At 43.1% G+C, this 20340-nt stretch overlaps 1 protein-coding gene across 11 annotated transcripts in view; it reads right to left on the bottom strand.

The window, feature by feature from the left end:
• Positions 1-20340, bottom strand: part of Sh3kbp1 (SH3 domain containing kinase binding protein 1) — a 339294-nt gene that overhangs the window by 61038 nt on the left and 257916 nt on the right. For all 11 annotated transcript variants that reach the window (XM_075956713.1, XM_075956717.1, XM_075956716.1 and 8 more), the window contains one exon: positions 5301-5408. In XM_075956713.1, coding sequence (XP_075812828.1) covers positions 5301-5408 — 108 coding nt within the window. The remainder of the gene's footprint in view (positions 1-5300; positions 5409-20340) is intronic.

The following is a 20340-nucleotide window of genomic DNA, read 5'->3' as shown; positions in this document are numbered from 1 at the left end:
GGTGGAGTCTCTTGTTTCCTTGGATAGGTTAGAAGTCAGCAAACTCTGGAGACCCCTTGACTCTGTCAAACTCTGAGTTGGAGTTAGGCATGTGAAGGATGCCTGACTTGTTTTTTTTTGTTGTTGTTGTTGCTGTTGTTTTGTTTTGTTTTTGGAGACAGGGTTTCACGTATCCTAGACTTGAGTTCAAGGTCAATATATAGCTACATATGAACTTCTGTTCCTCCTGCCTCTACCTACTAAGTGCTGGGATTGCAGGTGTGGTGGTTTGAATGGTATTGGCCCCCATAAGCTAATTGGAAGTGGCACTATTAGGAGGTATGGCTTTGATGAAGTAGGTATGGCCTTGTTGGAGGAAGTGTGTCACTGTGAGGGCGGGCTTTGAGGTTTCCTATGCTTGAGATACCACCCAGTATTCCAGTCAACTTCCTGTTGGCCAGCACCATGTCTGCCTGCATGCCACCATGCCCCCTGTCATGATGATACTGGAATGAACCTCTGAATTATAAGCCTCCACCTCCAACACTTTCCCCAATTAAGTGTTGCCTCTTCACAGCAATAGAAACCCTAGCTGAACACAAAGGTGTGCAGCACCACACCCTGACTATGCAGTGTCAGGGATCAAATCTAGGAATCTCGGTTCTTGGCAAGCACTCTGCCAATTAACTGCAATCCCGGGCCCTGGTCAGTGGTGAATATGACAAAAAAAAAAAAAGAGCTGCCAAAGCCAATAGGACAATACTCTTGCAACGATTGTCTGGGTTTAGCTGAACTCAGCATATGGATCCCTTGGCAAGCCTTCTCCTTCCATGTGTGGAGAGGGCCTCAAGCCATACCTGCCAGGCTTTTCCTAACAAGAGCTAACTCTTCTCACATGGGCTCTTTGCCTTCCCAGATAAATCTGGAGATTTTATGTAACCTAGGCCCTAAGTACTTAGACCCACAGGGTTGGGGGCAAATGCCAGGGGTAGGCAGACCCTTATCTTCAAAACTGGCTAACATCTCTCAGTTCCTATTGCAATTAGTAAGCTGGCAGCCTGCTGCATGCGTAAGTCTGGAAGTAGGAAAAGTGAGCCCGAATCACAGTGGTAGAGACAGACATCTTCAGGGCAGTTTTCTGAGGCCTTGTGACTGAGAGGCGAGTGTTCCCCCTAAGGAACACTGTGGTGTTCCTCTAAGACCCCAAGGGGAGTCTTAGAGGTGTCTGATTTGGTACAGTGGCACCAACTTCAAAGGGCCCATTCAGCAGACATGCACTGGGGTGTCATGGAGCTTCTGGTGATCTGCCTGCTCCTCTTAGGAGGTTCACAGCCTGGGACGTTCCTGAATCACTACCATTCGAAAGCATTATCTTTCCAAAGACTTATTCTAATGGTTACCTCTTTCTAATGGCATCAAGACACTGCTCCTGCTAGTCTCAACACCAGCCCTTTTTCCCTGTTACACTTGGCCAAAAATGGCAGCACATGCGCCTTGCTTTAGTAGAGCTCTCCAAATATTTCATCTTTCCATTCTGATGTGCAATTGTACTGTCAAGGCTCAAAATAAGCAGTGACTGAATCTAGGCTCTCTCATAAATAGCTTACATAATTGCTTTAAAATATGCACCACAAGATCAATGAGAACTCGCCCCTGGAAAACCTTGAGGAAAAGCCACAGAGCATTTGTCATACTGGAGAGAGAATCCACTGAGCCGTCTCAGGAAGAAAGTCCACCAGGAATTGCAAAAGGTCTGATGGTGACTCTCCCGAGTCCATTTCCTGGCAGAAAATATGCCAGTCTCACCAGCATGCTCGGGTGATGCCTGCTGAGTCAAGAAGCCTGCTGTGGAAGAAATGCCATTTGCTTCTGTCTATTATGATCATTGCAGACTGCCCTCTTTTCTGGGTGAATGACTGCAACCCCGATCACTGGCAAGACAAGATGACATCTACCGAGACTGGTAGCAGAATGTTTCAGACGCCATCGCCCACACAATGTCTTCATGTTAATGATTCTGATCATTGTCATACTGTCACCTCGGCAAATGGCAGCTCCTGGCTCCACCACATTGTCACTGACTCACCAAAATTCTAGGTATAGCAATAAAGCCTGGCATAGCAATAGATTCAAAGCAATAAAGGCCAGCAGGATGAAAGGGGAAGCTCTAATGGAAACTTCAAAAACCTAAATTAGACAAGCACTTCTCAGCTAGGCATGACTATATTTGATAGGTATGACCATTGTTTCCCTAAAATTGAGTTTTCTACTTCATAAGGATGAAGTTTCAAAAAGAAATGATGGCTGCCTGTCTGGGGTTGCAGAGATGCCCATGGGGCTCCACAAAATATGCATGTCCCAACAAATAAGCCACACCATGTCCCCTCGGTACTAACAACTTCACTTTCCTGAGGAAGTACTTCTCTTGATGCCTTATATAACAAAGAGCTTCTAAAACAGTACATTCTTGCATGAGTGAATTCGTGGCCACAGCAAAATAAGACCAGGAATTTAAAGGCAGAGGGCCACAACGGAGGTAACTCTGGGGTTCGCTCATTCATTTGAAAAATGGTCTAGTGTTTACCCCAGACTTCGAAATCATGTCCCCGTCACCATAAAAATGACAACTATATGAAGGAAGGCATATGTTGATTGGGTAGATTTAGTCTTTCCATGATGTAAATACACAGTAACCTCTTGGAATCTGTGATTGATTTGTGACATGACACCCTATGGACATCAAAACTCACTGATACTATGATCAAATCCTTTATATAATGGTATACGGCTTGCACACAACCTGAGTCTTTCCTCCCGTTTGCACAAAATCACCTTTAGATTACTTATAAGCAGCTGCCACTGTATTGTCAGGGAATAATTTTTAAGTATCTGTGTGTTCAATACAGACACATTTTTACAAAACCATTTTCAGTCCATGGTTGGTTCAGCCGTGGATGCGAAGTCTGTGGCAACTTCCAAAAATCATGTTTCATGGCAATTACCTGCAATTTGATCTTCCAGTTTTCTTTTTCCAAGTAAATCATACTGTCTCAATCAGAACCATAATAAAACAACACCTAGCAGAAAGGCCAAAGGAGGAGAATCACAACCAAGGATTTTCCAGACTCACAAAGACCAGTCCAGAAGTATGCCTCAAGCCATGTGGATGGCCCTTTTCCCACTCTCTCAGGCCCAGCATACTGAGGATCCTTCAGAAAGCCTTGAATGCCAGCCTTTCTGCTCAGCTCTGAGTCAACAAGGGCAGAAACTGTGTACTTTATTTATCTACCATGACCAGCCCTGGAAAAAGTTCTCCAAAATACTAAGGGAATGACTAAAAAATCAAACATAGTTGTCAGGCAACAGATCCAGGAAAAAATATGAGAAATAACATGAAGATTGTGTGAATTCATGGTCACAGCAAAGTAAGACCAGGAATTTAAAGGCAGAGGACCACAACATGAAGATTGTGTCATTCTTTGCTTGGTTATTTCTATAAATGTATTTTACATATCACTGGGTATCTTTTAGATGGCTATTCAACAAAATTCTTAGCCTCATTTGGATTCCTTGGGAAATTAATCAAGATATCAACATAATGGGTTGATTTGGTCAGCTGAAGCAAAATGAACCAGAGTTTAGCATTACTTCATACTTGTGGCTAGTTTTCCCCCACCCTTGCAGATAGTAATTGTAACAGCTAGAATGGTTAATACATACAGGCCAATTTACCCACTACTAGACACACTTTGAGGCATCTCCCAACATTATGCCATTAGATCATAAAATGAGTTTTCAGTTCAAGGCCATACTTTTTTCATGTTTTGTTTTTGTTTTTGAGACAGGGTTTCTCTGTGTTACAGTCCTGGCTATCCTGGAACTTGCTTTGTAGACCAGGCTGGCCTCGAACTCACTAAGATCTGCCTGTCTCTGCCTCCCAAGTACTGGGATTAAAGGCATGAGCCACCACCGCCCAGCCCAAGGCCATACTTTTAATATATTTTAATAGCTTACAATCTTGGAATGTTTACGTTGAGAATGTGTTATGTTCTATACCTGTTATTCTCTCTAGGTATTAGAACCAGAGCTCTGGAGAATTTAAATTCTGCTTCCTCCGGATTTTTGGAACCTTGATGCTCAAAGTGTCAACATCACCTGGGAGTTTGTTAGAGATGCTGGCTTTTAAAACAAATATACATATTCTTCCAAACAGCATATGTACCATTAAATGGTAGTTTGACAATCTACTAACACTGTAGCTATCCTTCCTGTATATTAGCTCTGGCGATATAACAAAGTCACTGTGATGGTTAAAAATTGTCAATTTGACAAGATCTAGAATCATTTAGGAGACAAAATTCTAGGCATGTCTATTAGGGAGTTTCCCCCTCTGGTTCCTGACTTGCTATAATTTGACTAGCTGCCCCAGTCTTTCATTGCCATGATTTTCCACTATAATGGCCTGTAATCTTGAGCTGTAAGCCAAAACAAACCCTTCCTTTCAGAAGATGCATTTGTCAGATCCTTCACTACAACAACTAGAAAAGTAAATAATACAGCCAGGCTTAGCCTGATCCAAGAGCAGAACCCTCCCTGGGCCCAAAGAGGCCCCTTGCCAGAAAAAGATGGCAGAAGTCAGACAAATGCCTCAGGAAAGGGCTGCGAGGTAAAGAACAGGACGAATAAATGATATCAAACAGCCGAACCTTTATACTGTAAAGAACTTCCAGTTTTCACCATTTGTGTTACATCTTTAGCAGAGAAACAATACACAAGGAGTGAGGCAAACAAAATGGGTCATCTGAATAGTATCATCATCAAACCCGTCTCCACAGAGAAAGAGACAACCTGGATGAGGCGTTTATAAATACGCACTTAAGTATATATATACACATACGCAAATATAGTAGAAATTAGCAGGTTGTGTCTTCCATTCTTAGTCTCAAAATGTGATTTTAAGCAGCTTTCAATACTGTCTACTTCTGCACCCCCAAGGACTGTGCTATGCAAAACATGAGGTGTGTACTTACCATATAGAGTTCCCAGGGTTCTGACAGTTTCCCCGGGAATTCCAATGTGCAGGTACTGTATTAAGTGCTCTATATACATTAAACCCTGGATAATTTTTACCAGCTGGTAAACAGAGTGAATAATGGGTTTGTCCTATGGCAACCATTGGCTCAGAAGCCAAGCCCATTAAACATTCCAATGTTAGTACTCTTTTGTTTTATGCCAAAAGATCTCTACCTCCCAAGTCTCATCATGGAAGCCACAATTCTGATAGAACGGGAGACACTGAGATCGAAGCCAGGGAGACTTACATTCCCTTCCTTGTCAAAGTCCGGTGGAAGTAACTTCACGAAGTTATCAGGGAACACTCCTCGTCTGCCATTGAGCTCTCCTTCCCACCACCCTACATCGATGCAGTCCTAGAAACAGCAGAACGGAAAGTAAGAAATGGGGGCAGACAGGTGTGGCATCGTGATGGGAGACAATAGAAGCTCTTTCCTTTTTTTCCCTTTGTGGTGCTGGGGATGGAACCCACAGACCTATATGTACTAGTCAAATGCTCCACCTTTTCAGTTACATGCCCAGCCCAAGTAACCCATTCTTTCAGGGGGCTAGCAATGTGACAATTTACTAATTTAGCATGGAGTTCAAAGTCAGAAGGAATAATAGATGCTACCCACAAGGATTCAAAACCCAGTTGGGATTTTAGTTACCCAGTGTGGTTGTTTGAAAGAAAATGGTCCCCAAAGGGAGTGACACTTTAGGAGGTGTGGTCATGTTGGAGTAAGTGTGGCCTTGTTGGAAGGAGTGCATCACTGAGAAGGTGGGCTTTGAGGTCTCATATATGCTCAAGCCACACCCAGTGTCTCAGACCACTTCCTGCTGCCTGCAGGTCAAGATGTAAGAACTCTTAGCTACTATTTCAGCATCACGTCTTCCTGCACGTCACATGCTGACCTCTGAAACAATAAGCCATCCCTAGCTAAATGTTTTCCCTTGTAATACTTTTGGTGGTCATGGTGTCTCTGCATAACAACAGACACCTTAACTAAGACACTAACAATCTAACTTATTTGTTTGTTTTAGCTTCGTTTTGTTTGTTTGGGTTTTTTTTTGAGATTGTATCAGACTGGCCTTGAACTATTGATCCTCCTCCTCCAACTCATGAGTGTCAGAATTTCAGGTGTGTATAAGTCACCATGTCCAGTTTAAAGTCGCCTTTTTATTTCCTTAAAAATGAGAGGATATGTATTTTTTTATTTTAATTTTTCTGAAACAACAGTATTTTGTTAGTTGCAAAGGTGGCTTAGAAAATAACACATGCACAAATATCCTCTTAAATACAGTTAAAAAGGGTTTGTGACAGCCATCCAAGAAAAAGAAAAAACTCACATTTAACTTGAGCCCATTAACACACCGGTCTCCTTTATCTTCTTCTTCTTCTTCTTCTTTTTTTTTTTTTTTTTGGTTTTTTGAGACAGGGTTTCTCTGTAGCTTTGGTGCCTGTCCCAGAACTAGCTCTTGTAGACCAGGCTGGCCTCGAACTCCCAGAGATTCACCTGCCTCTGCCTCACGAGTACTGGGATTAAAGGTGTGCGCCACCACCACCCAGCTCCTTTATCTTCTTTTGATACCAACAGGGCACAGTTGTCTCCAGGACCTACTCACCATAACCTAGTCATTCATTTAGATCTCTTTGAGTAAATTCTATTCCATCCACCCATCGAAGCTTCTTGAACAGCGATTTTGTGGCTGTGCAGAGGGCATTGAGCAAGACTTGCAAGAGCTGCACCTTTTCCAAGCTTCCACATTGAGATCCTTGGGTCTCAGAACCACTCATAGCCTGTCCCCTTTTCAAATCATTGGGCGTAAACTCCTCTACGTCCTCGGAGTCCAGCACCACTTCTATGATCTAATCCAAGACTCAGCCTATGGCAAAGCTCCTCTATTCCAGTACATGTACAATATAAACATCATTGTCAAGAGAGTGTGACACTCTTGAGTTAAAATAAAAGTACAAATATCTAGCTGAAACCCAAGTGAGGGAGCATTTTCTAGAAAGCGCTCACAACCCAGAAGTTATAAACAAAGTAAGATGGTCAAGAGAGGGGATCATGCTCTGGGGGCTGGGAAGAGATCCCATCATCCTCTACAACAGGGACAGAGATGAGGACAGGAGGGTTCCAGCACCAGATATAGAGCCAGAGGGCCATGGATTTGTGGTTCGTTGGTGCCTTGCTAGCTCAGACGTTCCAGCAAGGTGAGCTACACATCATATTGTTTCGCCTGTATGCCCCTCGGCCCTTAGCACAATCCCCTCTATGATAGATATGCACATTGATGAAGACTCTAAGATCTGTAATCTCTTGAAGTCCAACATTTAGATTACGCAGACAATAGGGCCTAACCCCACTGCAGGGTTAGGCCCGTGGTATTGGTGACAAGGGAAAACTTGCCCTTTAGAAGAGAACGCAGATTTTGGAGATCAGTTTTTTGTTACAAACTGAAAAGTCTAGACCTAACCAACACCATAAAACACATATACCAGAAGCACCAAGCTCATATTTACCCAGAGAAAAACAGGGTTCAAAAGACTTGCAACAAGAGAGAATGCTGACCTTTCTGGACAATTAGAATAATTCCAGGTAAATAGTATGGTTATGCCCCTTATTTACACCACCCTCTAAATAGTCTAGCATCAATCCCAAAGAAGGGATGGTAGTGGCATAACTTAATGGCTTCTGAGGTTGTTATAAATGTCATCAATGGCATCAGAAAAACTTAGAAATCACAAGGGGGTGGGAATTGTTTACCATGAATTGATCTTTAGAAATTAAGTTTTTCAATCTAGAAGATTCTGCTTCCAGGGATATTCCTGGAACACCCCCATCCTCTCTTTGTGCATGTATCCTTTTTAGCTTCAAAACCCAACATGAAATATACTTTTAGGCAGGCAAGTATGATGAACGCCTTCTTTCCCTAACATTCACCTGTGTTAATTCACACTTCACCATACTCAATTCAAGAAATAGATCTATCTGTAAGTGCACAAGTACTTTGAAGTTGTGTAGGTACTAAACATTAAACATGCAGTCTCATAGTACCTACTCCCTATGTCAATGGTTCTCAACTTTCTTAATGCTGCAACCCTTTTAATATAGTTCCTCATGTGACACACAACCATAAAATTATTTTCACTCCTACATCATAACTATAATTTTGCTACTGCTATGAACCATAATGTAAACATCTGTGTTTTCTGATGGTCTTAGAAATGTTCGACACCCAAGGGCATCATAACCCACAGGTCAAGAACTGATGCCCTAGGAGTTTAGAGATGGATGTAGAAGACAGACAAGGCGATATTCCACGGTGTCCTTTTTGAAAATAGTTCTTAGCCATATGGTCTGGTATGAAAAGAAGACCGAATCATTATCGGCTTTTCAAATCATCTAAAATCTTCCTATGTGAGAAGGGTTTGCTTTCGGGAGGACTGGGCTTTCCTTCTCATCCGTTTGCACGCATCTCGATACCAAATCATTTCCATCAAAGACATGCAAAGATTGTTTTAGTGCTACACTTCTTTCAAACTTTCTAAGTGGTGCAAAACCATTTTTCACCTTAGCTTTAATCAAACAATAATTTGATTTATTGCAAGAATGATTTCAATATGCCAAGAGCCTGTTCAGCATCACTTGAGAACTCAAGCATCTCGACGTGGAGAAAACAGTGCATAACTGCATAACGCCCACATGTTTATCATGTCTCCTATCAGCAGTAACTGGCTTCAATCTAAACTCTGCTCCTTAAGGAAAACACTAGCACATAATTATCAAGTAATACAAAGCAAGAGCGGGAGAGTGCAAAGGGCAGGCACAGTATGTCTATTGTTCTCATGAGTATAAGAATAAACACATGATCCATGGACTAGATAAACAGAGACACAGAAGAAAACTGCCTGGGTGGCTGGGAACTAGGAAGAGTCAAGCCAGGCGGCTACTGCAGAACAGAGACCAGGCACAGGGCTGGATTTGCAGGCTGAGTTAGAGATCTAGACACAACCAAAGCATTTTCCTCTAGCAATGAAACTAACTTATGAGAAACAAGAGGGGGGAGATGGCCAAGTGCTAAATGCAAACAAGTCCTTTACACCAAAGCAGACAAAAGAATTAGGTTTTTGCTGGGCAGTGGCGGCACACACCTTTAATCTCATCACTCAGGAGGCAGAGGCAGGCAGATCTCTGTGAGTTTAAGGACTGTACTTCCAGAAGTACAAAATAGTAGCGGATTCTACTTATTTGAGGACCTAAAATGTACAGGATAGGAGAGTGGTTTGAGAATAAGAGAAAATCACCATGTTCTCCTGGGATTCTCAAGCTCAGAACCTCATGGGAGAAGATACAGTGAACCCAAACATCAAAGAGCCACTGTCCTAGAGGTTTTGGCTGGATTTAAAAATAACTAGAAGCAGCTGGGAAGTCTGAGAAAAGAAAGGGGTGAGAAGTGAGGCCATGAGAAGGTTAACGGCCAGATCACTGGGCGTGAAGAAAAGGGAGCAAAGAAAAGGGAGCGATAGAGCAGGGAACTGGGATCACAGCAGAGATCACCTAAGAACTGGAGCTGAGTGCACAGATCAGCTATCTGCTGCAGAACCCGAGGTCTGAGGCAAAGTGATACCTAGTAGTGACAGGGATAGAATGGAGGGGTGGGTGGTCAATGACTTGTAAGTCCAGTACACCATCAGTGTGAAAGTGGATATGTCCTTAAAGAGAGAACCTAATTAAGTTAGGACTATAAGGTAGTAAGTAGCTGACCATTGAGGAAAGAGGCAATGTGGCCAAAACACTGTAATTTATTTCCAAACATTTATACAATGGAGTATTACTCGGCTATTAAAAACATGACATCATGAAATTTGCAGGCAAATGGATGGAACTAGAAAAGATCATCCTTAGTGAGGTAACCCAGACCCAGAAAGACAAACAGTATGTACTCACTCATAAGTGGATATTAGCTGTTACATAAAGGATAATCATGATACAACCCACAGAACCAGAGAGGTCACGTAACAAAGGAGGGTTTAAGGAAGGACACTTGTATCTCCCTGGGAAGGGGAAATAGAAGAGATTTTGCAGGTGAACTGGGAGTGGGTAGAGATGGGAACCGGAGGGATCAGGTGGGAGGGATGTGGAGGGAGAGAGTACTGAGAGAGAAAACTGGTTTTGGGGGGTATCTTGGGAGTAGTGTGGAAAACTAGGGCAGTGAAAACTCCCTGGACTCTACGAGGGTGACCCTAGTGAAGACTCCTAGTAATGGGGAATGCAGAGCCTGAACTAGTCATCTTCTGTAACCAGACGAGTGGTGGGATTGGGACACCAGCCCAGCCACAAAACCTTCCAACTACAATGTGTCCTGCCTATAAGATGCGCTTGGGGTGATGGTGGTGCAGAACTTATGGGAGTCCCCACCAACGACTGCTTCAACTTGAGGCCCACACCAGGAGAGGGAGCCCATGACACTGCCCGGATGGCCAGGAACCAAGGCTGGATAGCCCAGAGACCTAGGATAGACCCTAACATGACTGGCAAAAAAAGAAAAACAAGTCAATGAAATGATTCTTAATGCTTTTCTGTTATACTCGTAAACTGGAGTCTAACCCAATCATCAGAGAGGCTTCCTTCAGCTACTGATGGGAGCAGATGCAGAGACCCACAAACAAACAAACATCAGGCAGAACTCAGGATGAGGGAAGGGTGGCAGGGAAGGATTGTAGGAGCCAAATGGGTCAAGGATACCATGAGAACACAGCCACATAATCAACCAAGCAGAGCTCATACGGGTTCATAGAGACTAACGCGACAATCACAGAGCCTGTATGAGTCTGAGCTAGGTCCTCTGCATGCTATGGCTGTGTACCATGGTGCTCTGTGTGACTCCTAACAGTAGGAGTGGAGAGTGTCTCTGACTCTTTGCCTGATCTTGGGAACTTTTTCCTCCTAGTGGGTCACCTCGTCCAACCTTAATGTGAGGTGAGGTGCCTAGTCTTATTGTACTTTGTTATGTCCTGTTCAGTTGATATCCCTGGGGGGGGGCCTGCTCTTTTCTGAAGGGAAAGAAGGAAGAGCGCATCTGGGGGAGAGAGGAAGTATGTGTGGGGGAAACTGGGAGGAGTGAGTGGAGGGAGGGGAAACTATGATCAGGATATAATGTAAGAGAGAAGAATAAATTTAAAAAATAATGAAAACAGGCATAGACCAAGCTGACAATCACTCTGGGAGATTTTCGGGGTCTAATAAGGAGAGAAAGGGCAGCATAGGCATGTGAGACGACCTGTGAATGAGGCAGACGGTAGAAGTGAAATAAAAAACAGCATCTCTGAAGTGTGACCTACACGCATCCCAGCATAGCTATGAATACAGTCCAATGCATTTGTATATAACGACATCGTGTCCCTGTGTCAGAAGGTTGGACACACAGAATAGATGAAAGCTTCTGGGAAAAAATGATGTTTAATAATAAGCTCTACTGGCATCACAGAAGGGGCAAGGAGAGCTGGAGCCTTATGAAAAGAATGAAAAAATTATATTTCTGACAAAGAATGTTCACTCTTCCACGATGAAGCCTTCAACAAAATGGCACAAATGGTTTGTCTATGGCTCCCAGCTAGGCAGATTATCAGGGTCAAATAGGATATGCCCCTTCATGAAATGCAACTGCTAACTTTTCTTATAAGAGTGATGGAACTGAGGGATATTACAGCCAGAGATACTATGCTTTGGGTTAGTCACATATCACAAATAAGGGAGAATATGCTAGCACATGTGTTTGCCATTACATATTTTGTCTGATGTATTCTTAAAATAAATTTAAATTAAAATAGAATTCTACAACTTTCCCCTCTTCAGCCCCACTCAGGTATTCTTAATGGAACAAGAGAGAAGAAGAGAGCAAATGAGCCACATGGTACAGTGAGAACTCTCTAGATCTGTTGGTTGTTATGTGAGAAGATCTCCGTAAAGAGCAGTGCACTGGCGATTGTTACAGTTGTTACTGGGATTGTATGGGCTGGCCTAAATAGCTAAGGGATAATATGGTCATAACACATCTTGAGACAAGGTCTCATGTGGTCCAGGTTAGACTCAAAGTCATCATGTAGCTGGGGATGCCCTCTTGATCCTCCCGCATGCACCTCCCAAGTACGGGGATTATGGGTTTGCACTATACCAAGCTGATTCATGGGATACTGGGGATTGCATTCCTTAACTTTGTGCATGGTAGGTAAGTCCTCTACCACCTGAGCTGCAATCTCAGCCCAAGGACTCTTCTTAATTAAACTCTCATGCAATTATCTTGTGAAGCCCAGGCCCTCACATCGTTTCTGAGCACTGATAGGCTACTTCTAGTCCTCTCTTCCCAGCATGAGCCAATTCAAGACTTATTCTTGGGCTAATTCAAGACCCTGGCAAGAACTTATTCTTGGGAAGGGGCCAAAGGGTGGCAAGCCAAGGCCCTAGGGGTGTGTCTGAAGCAGGAGACTTCAATACCATACCTCGGTTTGTTCAGCCCTGCCAGCATAGCCGCAGGGAACCTGGCTGAAGTAATTTAGTACTCCACACAGCTACTGTGCCAGGGACCAGCTGAGAGTAACAGAGACAACCTGTTGTCATGGTGAGCTCCATCTGACAAGAGGCAACAATGAGACTTGATAGATCTACCTTGGGCTAGTCACTTCAAAGACTGAAAAACAGACAAATTTACAACCTGGCTTGTAAATTGATTGAGAGAATATACCATGATTTCATCTTTAGTTCTTTTTTGTCTAGAGTGTAAATGGATCTATTAGACAGTTGGCTCTCAAATCTGGCTGCACATTAAAATTATTTGAGAATTTAAGTGCCCAAGGCCTTGACCAAACCCCTCATCAATTAAATCACAGCTTGGAATAGGAAAATATAAGACATTTGTGTTTTTACAAAAGCTCCTGGGGAATTCCAAAGACAAGCAGAGAAGTATCCTTCTTGTTTAGGGATTAAAAAATGTCAATTCACATTTTAAAACGATGGGGTGAGTCTGTACGCACTGCCTCCGAGAGCTCCCCAGGCCGCTGGACTGCTGCTGCTCCAGGGCATGCTTCCAGGTCTCAGTATGGGCAAACTGTTTTTAAAGCAAGGATCTGTCTTCATGCTGCATGACTCTGGCTAAATGGATAAACAGCTGGATGGGCGAAACTTGTTATAATTGACATTTTGTTAAATCTTAAGTTCTTAATTTTTGAGAATTTCATACATGAGAACTGTATTGACACCGTTCTGACTCTCGTCTCTCCTTCCAACTCCTCTTGTGCCCCCACTCCCTCTCCAATTCATGACCTTTTCTTTTGAAATTATTATTTCTGCATATGTATGTGTGCATATAGACACCTACACAGCTTATTAGTGCGTGTACAACACATCGCTATACTCAAGGCTCAAGGAACATTGCAAAAGAGTAATCAGAAAGATTACTGTCAGAGCCAGAGGTCATGCCCGCTGTGAGCTAGCGTATTTTTGATAGAACAAGGGAAGTTGCACCCATAAAATTTCAACAATATGATATGATTGTCTAAGCAGCACCTGCACAATAATAACACCAATTAACAGGCCAATGTTGATGGGAGAAATTTTACAGGGCCCTTTCCTAGATGAAGAGTCACAGGCAATGGCTGCTGAGGGCAGGGACATCAGTTTTCTCTAAGAATGAGTCCCCTAATAGATTATCAAAGCCCTAAACACGTGCACACTTCCATTTTCAAACAGCAGAAGTGAGAGCAAGTTAAATAGGAATAGGGTAGTTCCGTAAGCTAAGCTTCACATATACTCAATTTTAAATTATCTGTAGCTACAGGAAATACTCAAAAGCGCCCTCAAAAGATGGGATCACATTTCCTCGGGAATCATCAGTGTCTTGATGGAGTACAAAGGGAAGCATGCAGCTTGGGAAATCGTTTGTCAATCCCCCAAACGCAAAGGTAAGAATGGATTCACCACCGCGCCCAATCAAAGAGAAGACTGACTCTATTCAAGCCTTCTAGTGGCCAGCGAGCTCCCTACAAATGACCCAGCAAGGCTGCTTTAGTGAGCATCTCAGGTCGCTGGGGTATGATGTGAGGAGGAGAAACAGTGTTGATCACTTTCAATACGGCTGGTAAGTGGGCCTTGGAGTGCCCTGAAAAGAGCTCCACACGCTCAGCATTCACGCACAATAGAGAATTACTGTCTAATATTTGCTCACGAGTGTCTTCCGCATGGTGCTTGGGAAAGAGCTGCAGAAAAGCTCAGGGGAAGCTGAAGCCCGGAACAACTTGACTCTGCTTCCACCTGTTACCGCCTCCCCAAGAGATGCACTTCTGCTGGATGGCTGAGACTGTTGCCCAGAATTCCCTGAGCCCAGAAGTCAGTTCCCAAAGCAGGCCCGTTGACAGCATGGTTCATGAGGTGGCAAGGAGGAAAGAGAACTATATGCTGTCCCCGTGGCAGAAGAAATGCTTGCAGACCAGAGTTAATTGGGGAGGGGGGCCCAGAGACACAAGAAACAGCCCTATCCATGAAAATGGTGCAAGTCCATTCAAGAAAATGCCACATTCAAACAGCAACATGTGAAAGGTTAAATAAGCCATTCATTGCTCTGTGGTTCTAGGAAGCCCATCCACTTCTAAAAACTCCTGGCCTTCTTATTAGACAATAAGTTATATACTTTTCTGTACTAATGACCATTTTCTTTTTCATTTTACATATTGCATAGCTAAATGAATAGCAAATCAAAATCGAGATGCCATTAGCACGTGCTGATGTTGGAAAGCTGAACTTAGAAATGCTGCCACATCTTTTCCAAGCTACCCAAACCGAAGCCGCTTCTTCACATGGTGAGTTATTTATGATCGCAGGCTCTCAAAAGAGCTTGGGTTTTCTTACCTCCCTGGAGAGAGTGCTGACTTTTGTTATGGTGGGACACTTACATACTGATCAGTGGGACCAGCCAAAGCTTGGTTTTGGAGTTTTGTTAGAATAAGCATAGGGTAGTACTACGTCTGGATATTCTTGGTTCTCACCTGGATGCCAGAGGTGTGCAGAGGCCCTCATTTTTCTACCATGCATGACCAGAACTGTGATATCTCCCAGCACTGGTGAGCTCTGGGATGTCTACTCTGCCCATAGCCCTCCGCGTCCTTGCTTCCTGTGCAGTCGAATGAATGAGGACTTGGGTGTGGTGATATGTAGTATAATATTTGGCCAAGACCCAAAGGGAGCCTCCCCCAGATTTCTGGAACTCCTTATGTCTCACCTCTCTACATTGCTGCCTTTGGCAAATTTGAGCCTTCTCCTTAGCCTGCATTCCATTTTCTGTCCTCTGTCCCGCCAAGAGTTCTTTGGGCACTGCCCCATGCTGTAAGTTATAAAACACCCCAGGCAAAAAGTCACTTTAATGCTTCCCTTCCCTTCTCTCCAGGACCATGTCCTTCTAGCATGTACTGCCCAATGCCTCTACACAGCTGCTCTGTATTTTGTTAAACTTCAGAGTTGCCTACAGCAAGGGAGTAGGCCCATGTAACGCCCTTTGCTCTGTTGTTGATGCCGCCAGAAGTTATATTCTCTTAAAAAGACTGCTGCTTTCGTTGGAGTGAATTAGCTGTATTCGAGGTATAACTGAACTTTAAGCTTTATCCTTCTGAAACAGAGCTGTTTCAAGGTCGGATTCCCATAAGGAGTCCTTGGGGAGGATTATCTGAAACGAAGATACTTACAGAGAGTCTGACTATTGTAGACTTTCCTCTCCTGCTTTCTAACAAAGGTGAAGTATTCTCTAAGCTAAAATAGAGCCTCCATTACACATCTTTATATAAGAAAATAAATGCGCCACTCAACTTTTTCCTGGTTATGCACACATATAAAACGATACTGTTTTTGTAACACAATGCTGGAGGCCAAAGGTTGTTGGAAGCCATCATCTGGGGCTGGAGGAAGGGAAGTTCCAGCCACCCAGAGCCCTTGAATATGCCCTGGCAGGCTGAGCTGACCGCCTTTCGCACACTCTGCAGCCTGTTGGCAGTACCTGCTTGGGAAATGCTAAAGACGTTAACCTTTGAGTCCAGGAGTCCTAAGAGAGAAGACAAGAGGCCCAACCTTTCGAGTCTTAGCCCCCATAGAGCAGTGCTTCTCAACCTCCCTAATGCTGTGACCCCTTAATACAGCTCCTCATGGTATGGTGATCCTCAGCCATAACATTATTTTTGTTGCTACTTCATAATTGCAATTTTGCTACTGTTATGAATCCTAATGTAAATGTCTGTGTTTTCCAATGGTCTTAGGTGACCCCCGTGAAAGGGTCATCTGGCTCCAAAAGTGGCTACATCTCATAGGTTGAGAACCACTGCCATGGAATGACCAGAAGTTCCCATAGGCATGAAGAGTCACAGGCCAGGATGAAGAAGAGCTAAGGCCCCAAAGACCTCTGTGATGACAGCTCCTTCCCTCTTTTCTAAAAGGCACTTCTGCCTAGAGCCTCTTCAGAGACCAGCACCCAACAGAGACTGTCCTGTTGGCCCAACTCCAGGGTCACCACTCTTACTGGGTACTTCCAGGAGCCATCAGTATAGTTGGAATGTATAGCTTGCCTGTATAATTGGACTATAACTGAATGAAATACGGACATAGCTGCTTCTAGGTATGGTTAATGGGAAGGGTTTATTACAGGAATGAGAGAGAAAACAGCCAGAGGCAACTGGAAGGATCCAGACTGAACATGGTCAGCAGACTGGACATGGCCATCCATGGTGGTGAGTGGAGCAAGAGAGGAAGAGATGGGGAAAATGGCTAACTTCCCTAGGGATCAGAAGTTGGGGAAAGGTAACGGAAGCCTAGTGTCTGGGCTAGAGAGGTTTAGAGTACGGGGTTGGGTGAGAATCGCTGGGAGGAGCCACAAGTATTGAGTGAGACTTGTCCCAGGTTTCTTTGGGACCTGACAGTAACAAATATATCATAACTGTTTTTTTTTTACTTCATCTGATGAACATATAATCTTAAGTATTCTAAAAAAAGTCTATGTTTTAGTCTTTCTTATAAATAATAGACTAAAATACCTTCTCCCTCCACAAGGCAACTTCAAAAGCCAATGCTCACGTGGAAACAATACAATACAGACAGGTCTTTCCCATATCCTTGTAATCTGACTTGAAGCATGGAGAACAAGATAAACTGGGTCTGAAAAAGCCTGGGATAAACCCGGACTAGCTGAACATAGCGGACAATGAGGAATACTGAGAACTCAAGAACAATCGCAGTGGGTTTTTGATCCTACTGCACGTACTGGCTTTGGGGGAGCCTAGGCAGTTTGGATGCTCACCTTAGGAGACCTGGATAGAGGTGGGCGGTCCTTGGGCTTCCCACAGGTCAGGGAACCCTGATTGCTCTTCGAGCAGATGAGGGAGGGTGACTTGATCGGGGGAGGGGGAGGGAAATGGGAGGCAGATGAGGGGGGGAGGCAGAAATCCTTAATAAATAAATAAATAAATAAATAAATAAATAAATAAAACTGTGTATGACGGCATGTGAGCAAGTCATTTAGAAACTTCAAATCCTTTAGGGGACACTTTCACATTTCTTCCTACCCATTTAAACATAACCCAACACTTGAACTTATGTAATAGAAAGTCTCCAGAATGACTCTTCATTTCCTATTTGCTGGGTAATCTAGATCGAGATGATCGTGTCATGGTAAATAGTTAAAGCTACTTCCAATGGCACCTTTGCTTCAGCCACAACACAAGGCTAAGCACGGTTTTCTTCTCAAGGACGTGAATCCTGGTGCTGAGCTTTCATTTTTACTTAGAGAAATGCATGGCCTCTGCATGTCTTCCTTCCATTAAAAGGATGGTGGACATGGCAGAAAATCATTTTGCCACATTGATAAGGCAGTGCTATTCCGAGAGCACCTTTCCTTGCGTTTCAAGAGATTTTCTTAGCTGTTCTACCACCTCAGGGACATGGAAAGAAGACACTAAATCAGAACGAAGTGTTGATACTCATACAGACAAAGACTGGGAAGGAACAGGAGAAAGGGCACAGGCATGCTCATTCTGAAGGTCAAGAACCACCAAGACAGCTGCAGTAGCCAGTAGGAAATTGTTGCCTTCTGCCATCATTCTCCGCTGGGACCAACCTACAGTACTTTCAAGCTTTTTTTCTCAATTTGGAAAGCTTATTTGCTGGCCTGAAAAACTGTGTGCAGTCTTTTAATCTACATTTAGCTGATTTAGTCTTTAGGCCAGTACAGTGAGCCCTCTGCTGGGCCTACCTTAGAGCAGAGGAGTATGGCAGCATCTACCTAGCATGGGGGAGAAAGGGCACAGAAGCAGGAGCAATGTAGGAGACCCACGACTTTATATTACCAGGAAATTCCAGGAACACGCAAGATAAAACCAAGGCCTTGAAACTTACGTAATTTATCCTGGGCAACAACTAGGTGAGAGCATTGTGACTCAGATGTCTCTAGCGTAAAATGAGACCCACAAACAATATTTACTTAGCAATGTCTTGGAAAAACTAATGTGTTCAATTTTGCTGAAATCTAATTTATCTGTGTTTTGTATGTATAGTGTAGACTATTTAACAACTCTGCTATACTTCCATGAATAACCATGTTTTGCATTTTACACTTAGGTTTAGGTCTATTTTGAGTTAATTTTTGCATAGTATATTAGGTTTAGATTAAAGTTCATGTTTTGCTCATACCAACACCATTATTTGAAAAGATTTAAATGAATGTAGTGTGTGTGTGTGTGCGTGTGTGTGCGTGTGTGTGTATGTGTTTGTGTGTGAGTGCGCGTGTAGCATACCAATACACAAATGTGGCAGTCAGAGGACCACTTGTAGGAGTTGGTTCCCTGCTTCCAATGGTCCCAGGGATCAAACTCAGGCTGTGAGGCTTGGAGGCAGGTGCCTCCCCCCTCCCCCCGAGCCACCTTTCCAGCCTAAGATTTCAACTCTTCAAAGTGTCCCATTTCTATTGAAAACGAATTGGCTGGATTTTCTTTTTGTCCAGTTTTTCTAGGCAGGGTTTCTCTGTATAGCCCTAGCTGTCCTGGAATTTGCTTTGTAGACCAGGCTGCCCTCAAAAACACAGAGATCGACCTGTCTCTGCCTCCTCAGTGCTGGGATTAAAGGCATGAGCCATCACGACCCAGCAACTGGCTGGATTTTCATGGGTCTCCTTCCAGATACTCTGTTTCAAAGGTCAGTAGAGTACAGCCTATGTGTCAAAAGCTAAGAATAGTTTTTACATTTTTAAATGATTTTTAAAAGAAGAATAAATTTTCAACGAATATGAAAATCACATGGTATTCAAATTTAAATGTCCATAAAGCTTTATTGGAACTCACCCAAACACACTCACTTACCTCTGTGACTGTTTTTCCTCTATAATGTCAGAGTAGCACTTGCTGAAGAGACTGAATGGCCCACAAAGCCTAAAAATACTTGATTCTGGCCCTTTATAGAAGTTTGCCAAGCCCTCGTCTAGGACAGGAGGATCCTTGTAAGAATCCACGCAGAATCCCAGGGGCTCTCTAAATGCCAATATAAAATGCCAATATAAGAAATACCAAAAGTGTCGAAGCTTTAAATAGAACCTCTGAAAGCCCCAAGGAAGGCAGAAAAGGAAGGCATTTAATTGCCAGCTATTCTCTCCACCTAGGGCTCCAAGCAGAAAAGCCTTAAGTAAAACTCTCCTTAAAATGATAAATTTTACTTCACTATACAGTTAACTTTAAAATGAGGAAATTGTGAGTTCTAAAAGATATTTATTTTAATGACTTTTACTTAAATATCTCCATGAGTCATAAACTAAGAGAAATATTTATAATACAAAAATGACATGTTAATGGCATGCATATAGAGTATTTTCTAAAAATCAATTGGAAAATGATGTACAAAGATTTCAAACTCGGTAATAATTTTTAGAGTGCAAATTAGCAGAGGTTAAAAGATATTAGCAGAGAACAAAAAGAATGGTAATATCCAGGGATGACAAGGATTGGGAGACATTTGCACACACTCCTGTGGGGAGACTAAATTAGCACCATCTTTCAGAACATCACTTAAATGCCCTCAAAATACACGGATGCAGCATTACATTTAGCAATTTATCATCAGGAAATAATAGCTTCTAACATTTATCCAGCAGTTACTATTGGCCAGGCTTTCTAAGTGCTTTGCCTATTGTGTTAGTCTGTTTTGTACTGCTGTAATAGAATGTCTGACACTGGAGAAATTACAAAGAACAGATTTAGCCCTTACAGGCAAACGAGGGGAGACCAAA

This window comes from Microtus pennsylvanicus, chromosome X, assembly GCF_037038515.1.
Source record: "Microtus pennsylvanicus isolate mMicPen1 chromosome X, mMicPen1.hap1, whole genome shotgun sequence".
Lineage (NCBI taxonomy): Eukaryota > Metazoa > Chordata > Mammalia > Rodentia > Cricetidae > Microtus > Microtus pennsylvanicus.
The sequence above is the reverse complement of the archived record's forward strand: the minus strand, read 5'-3'. Positions and strand labels throughout refer to the sequence as shown.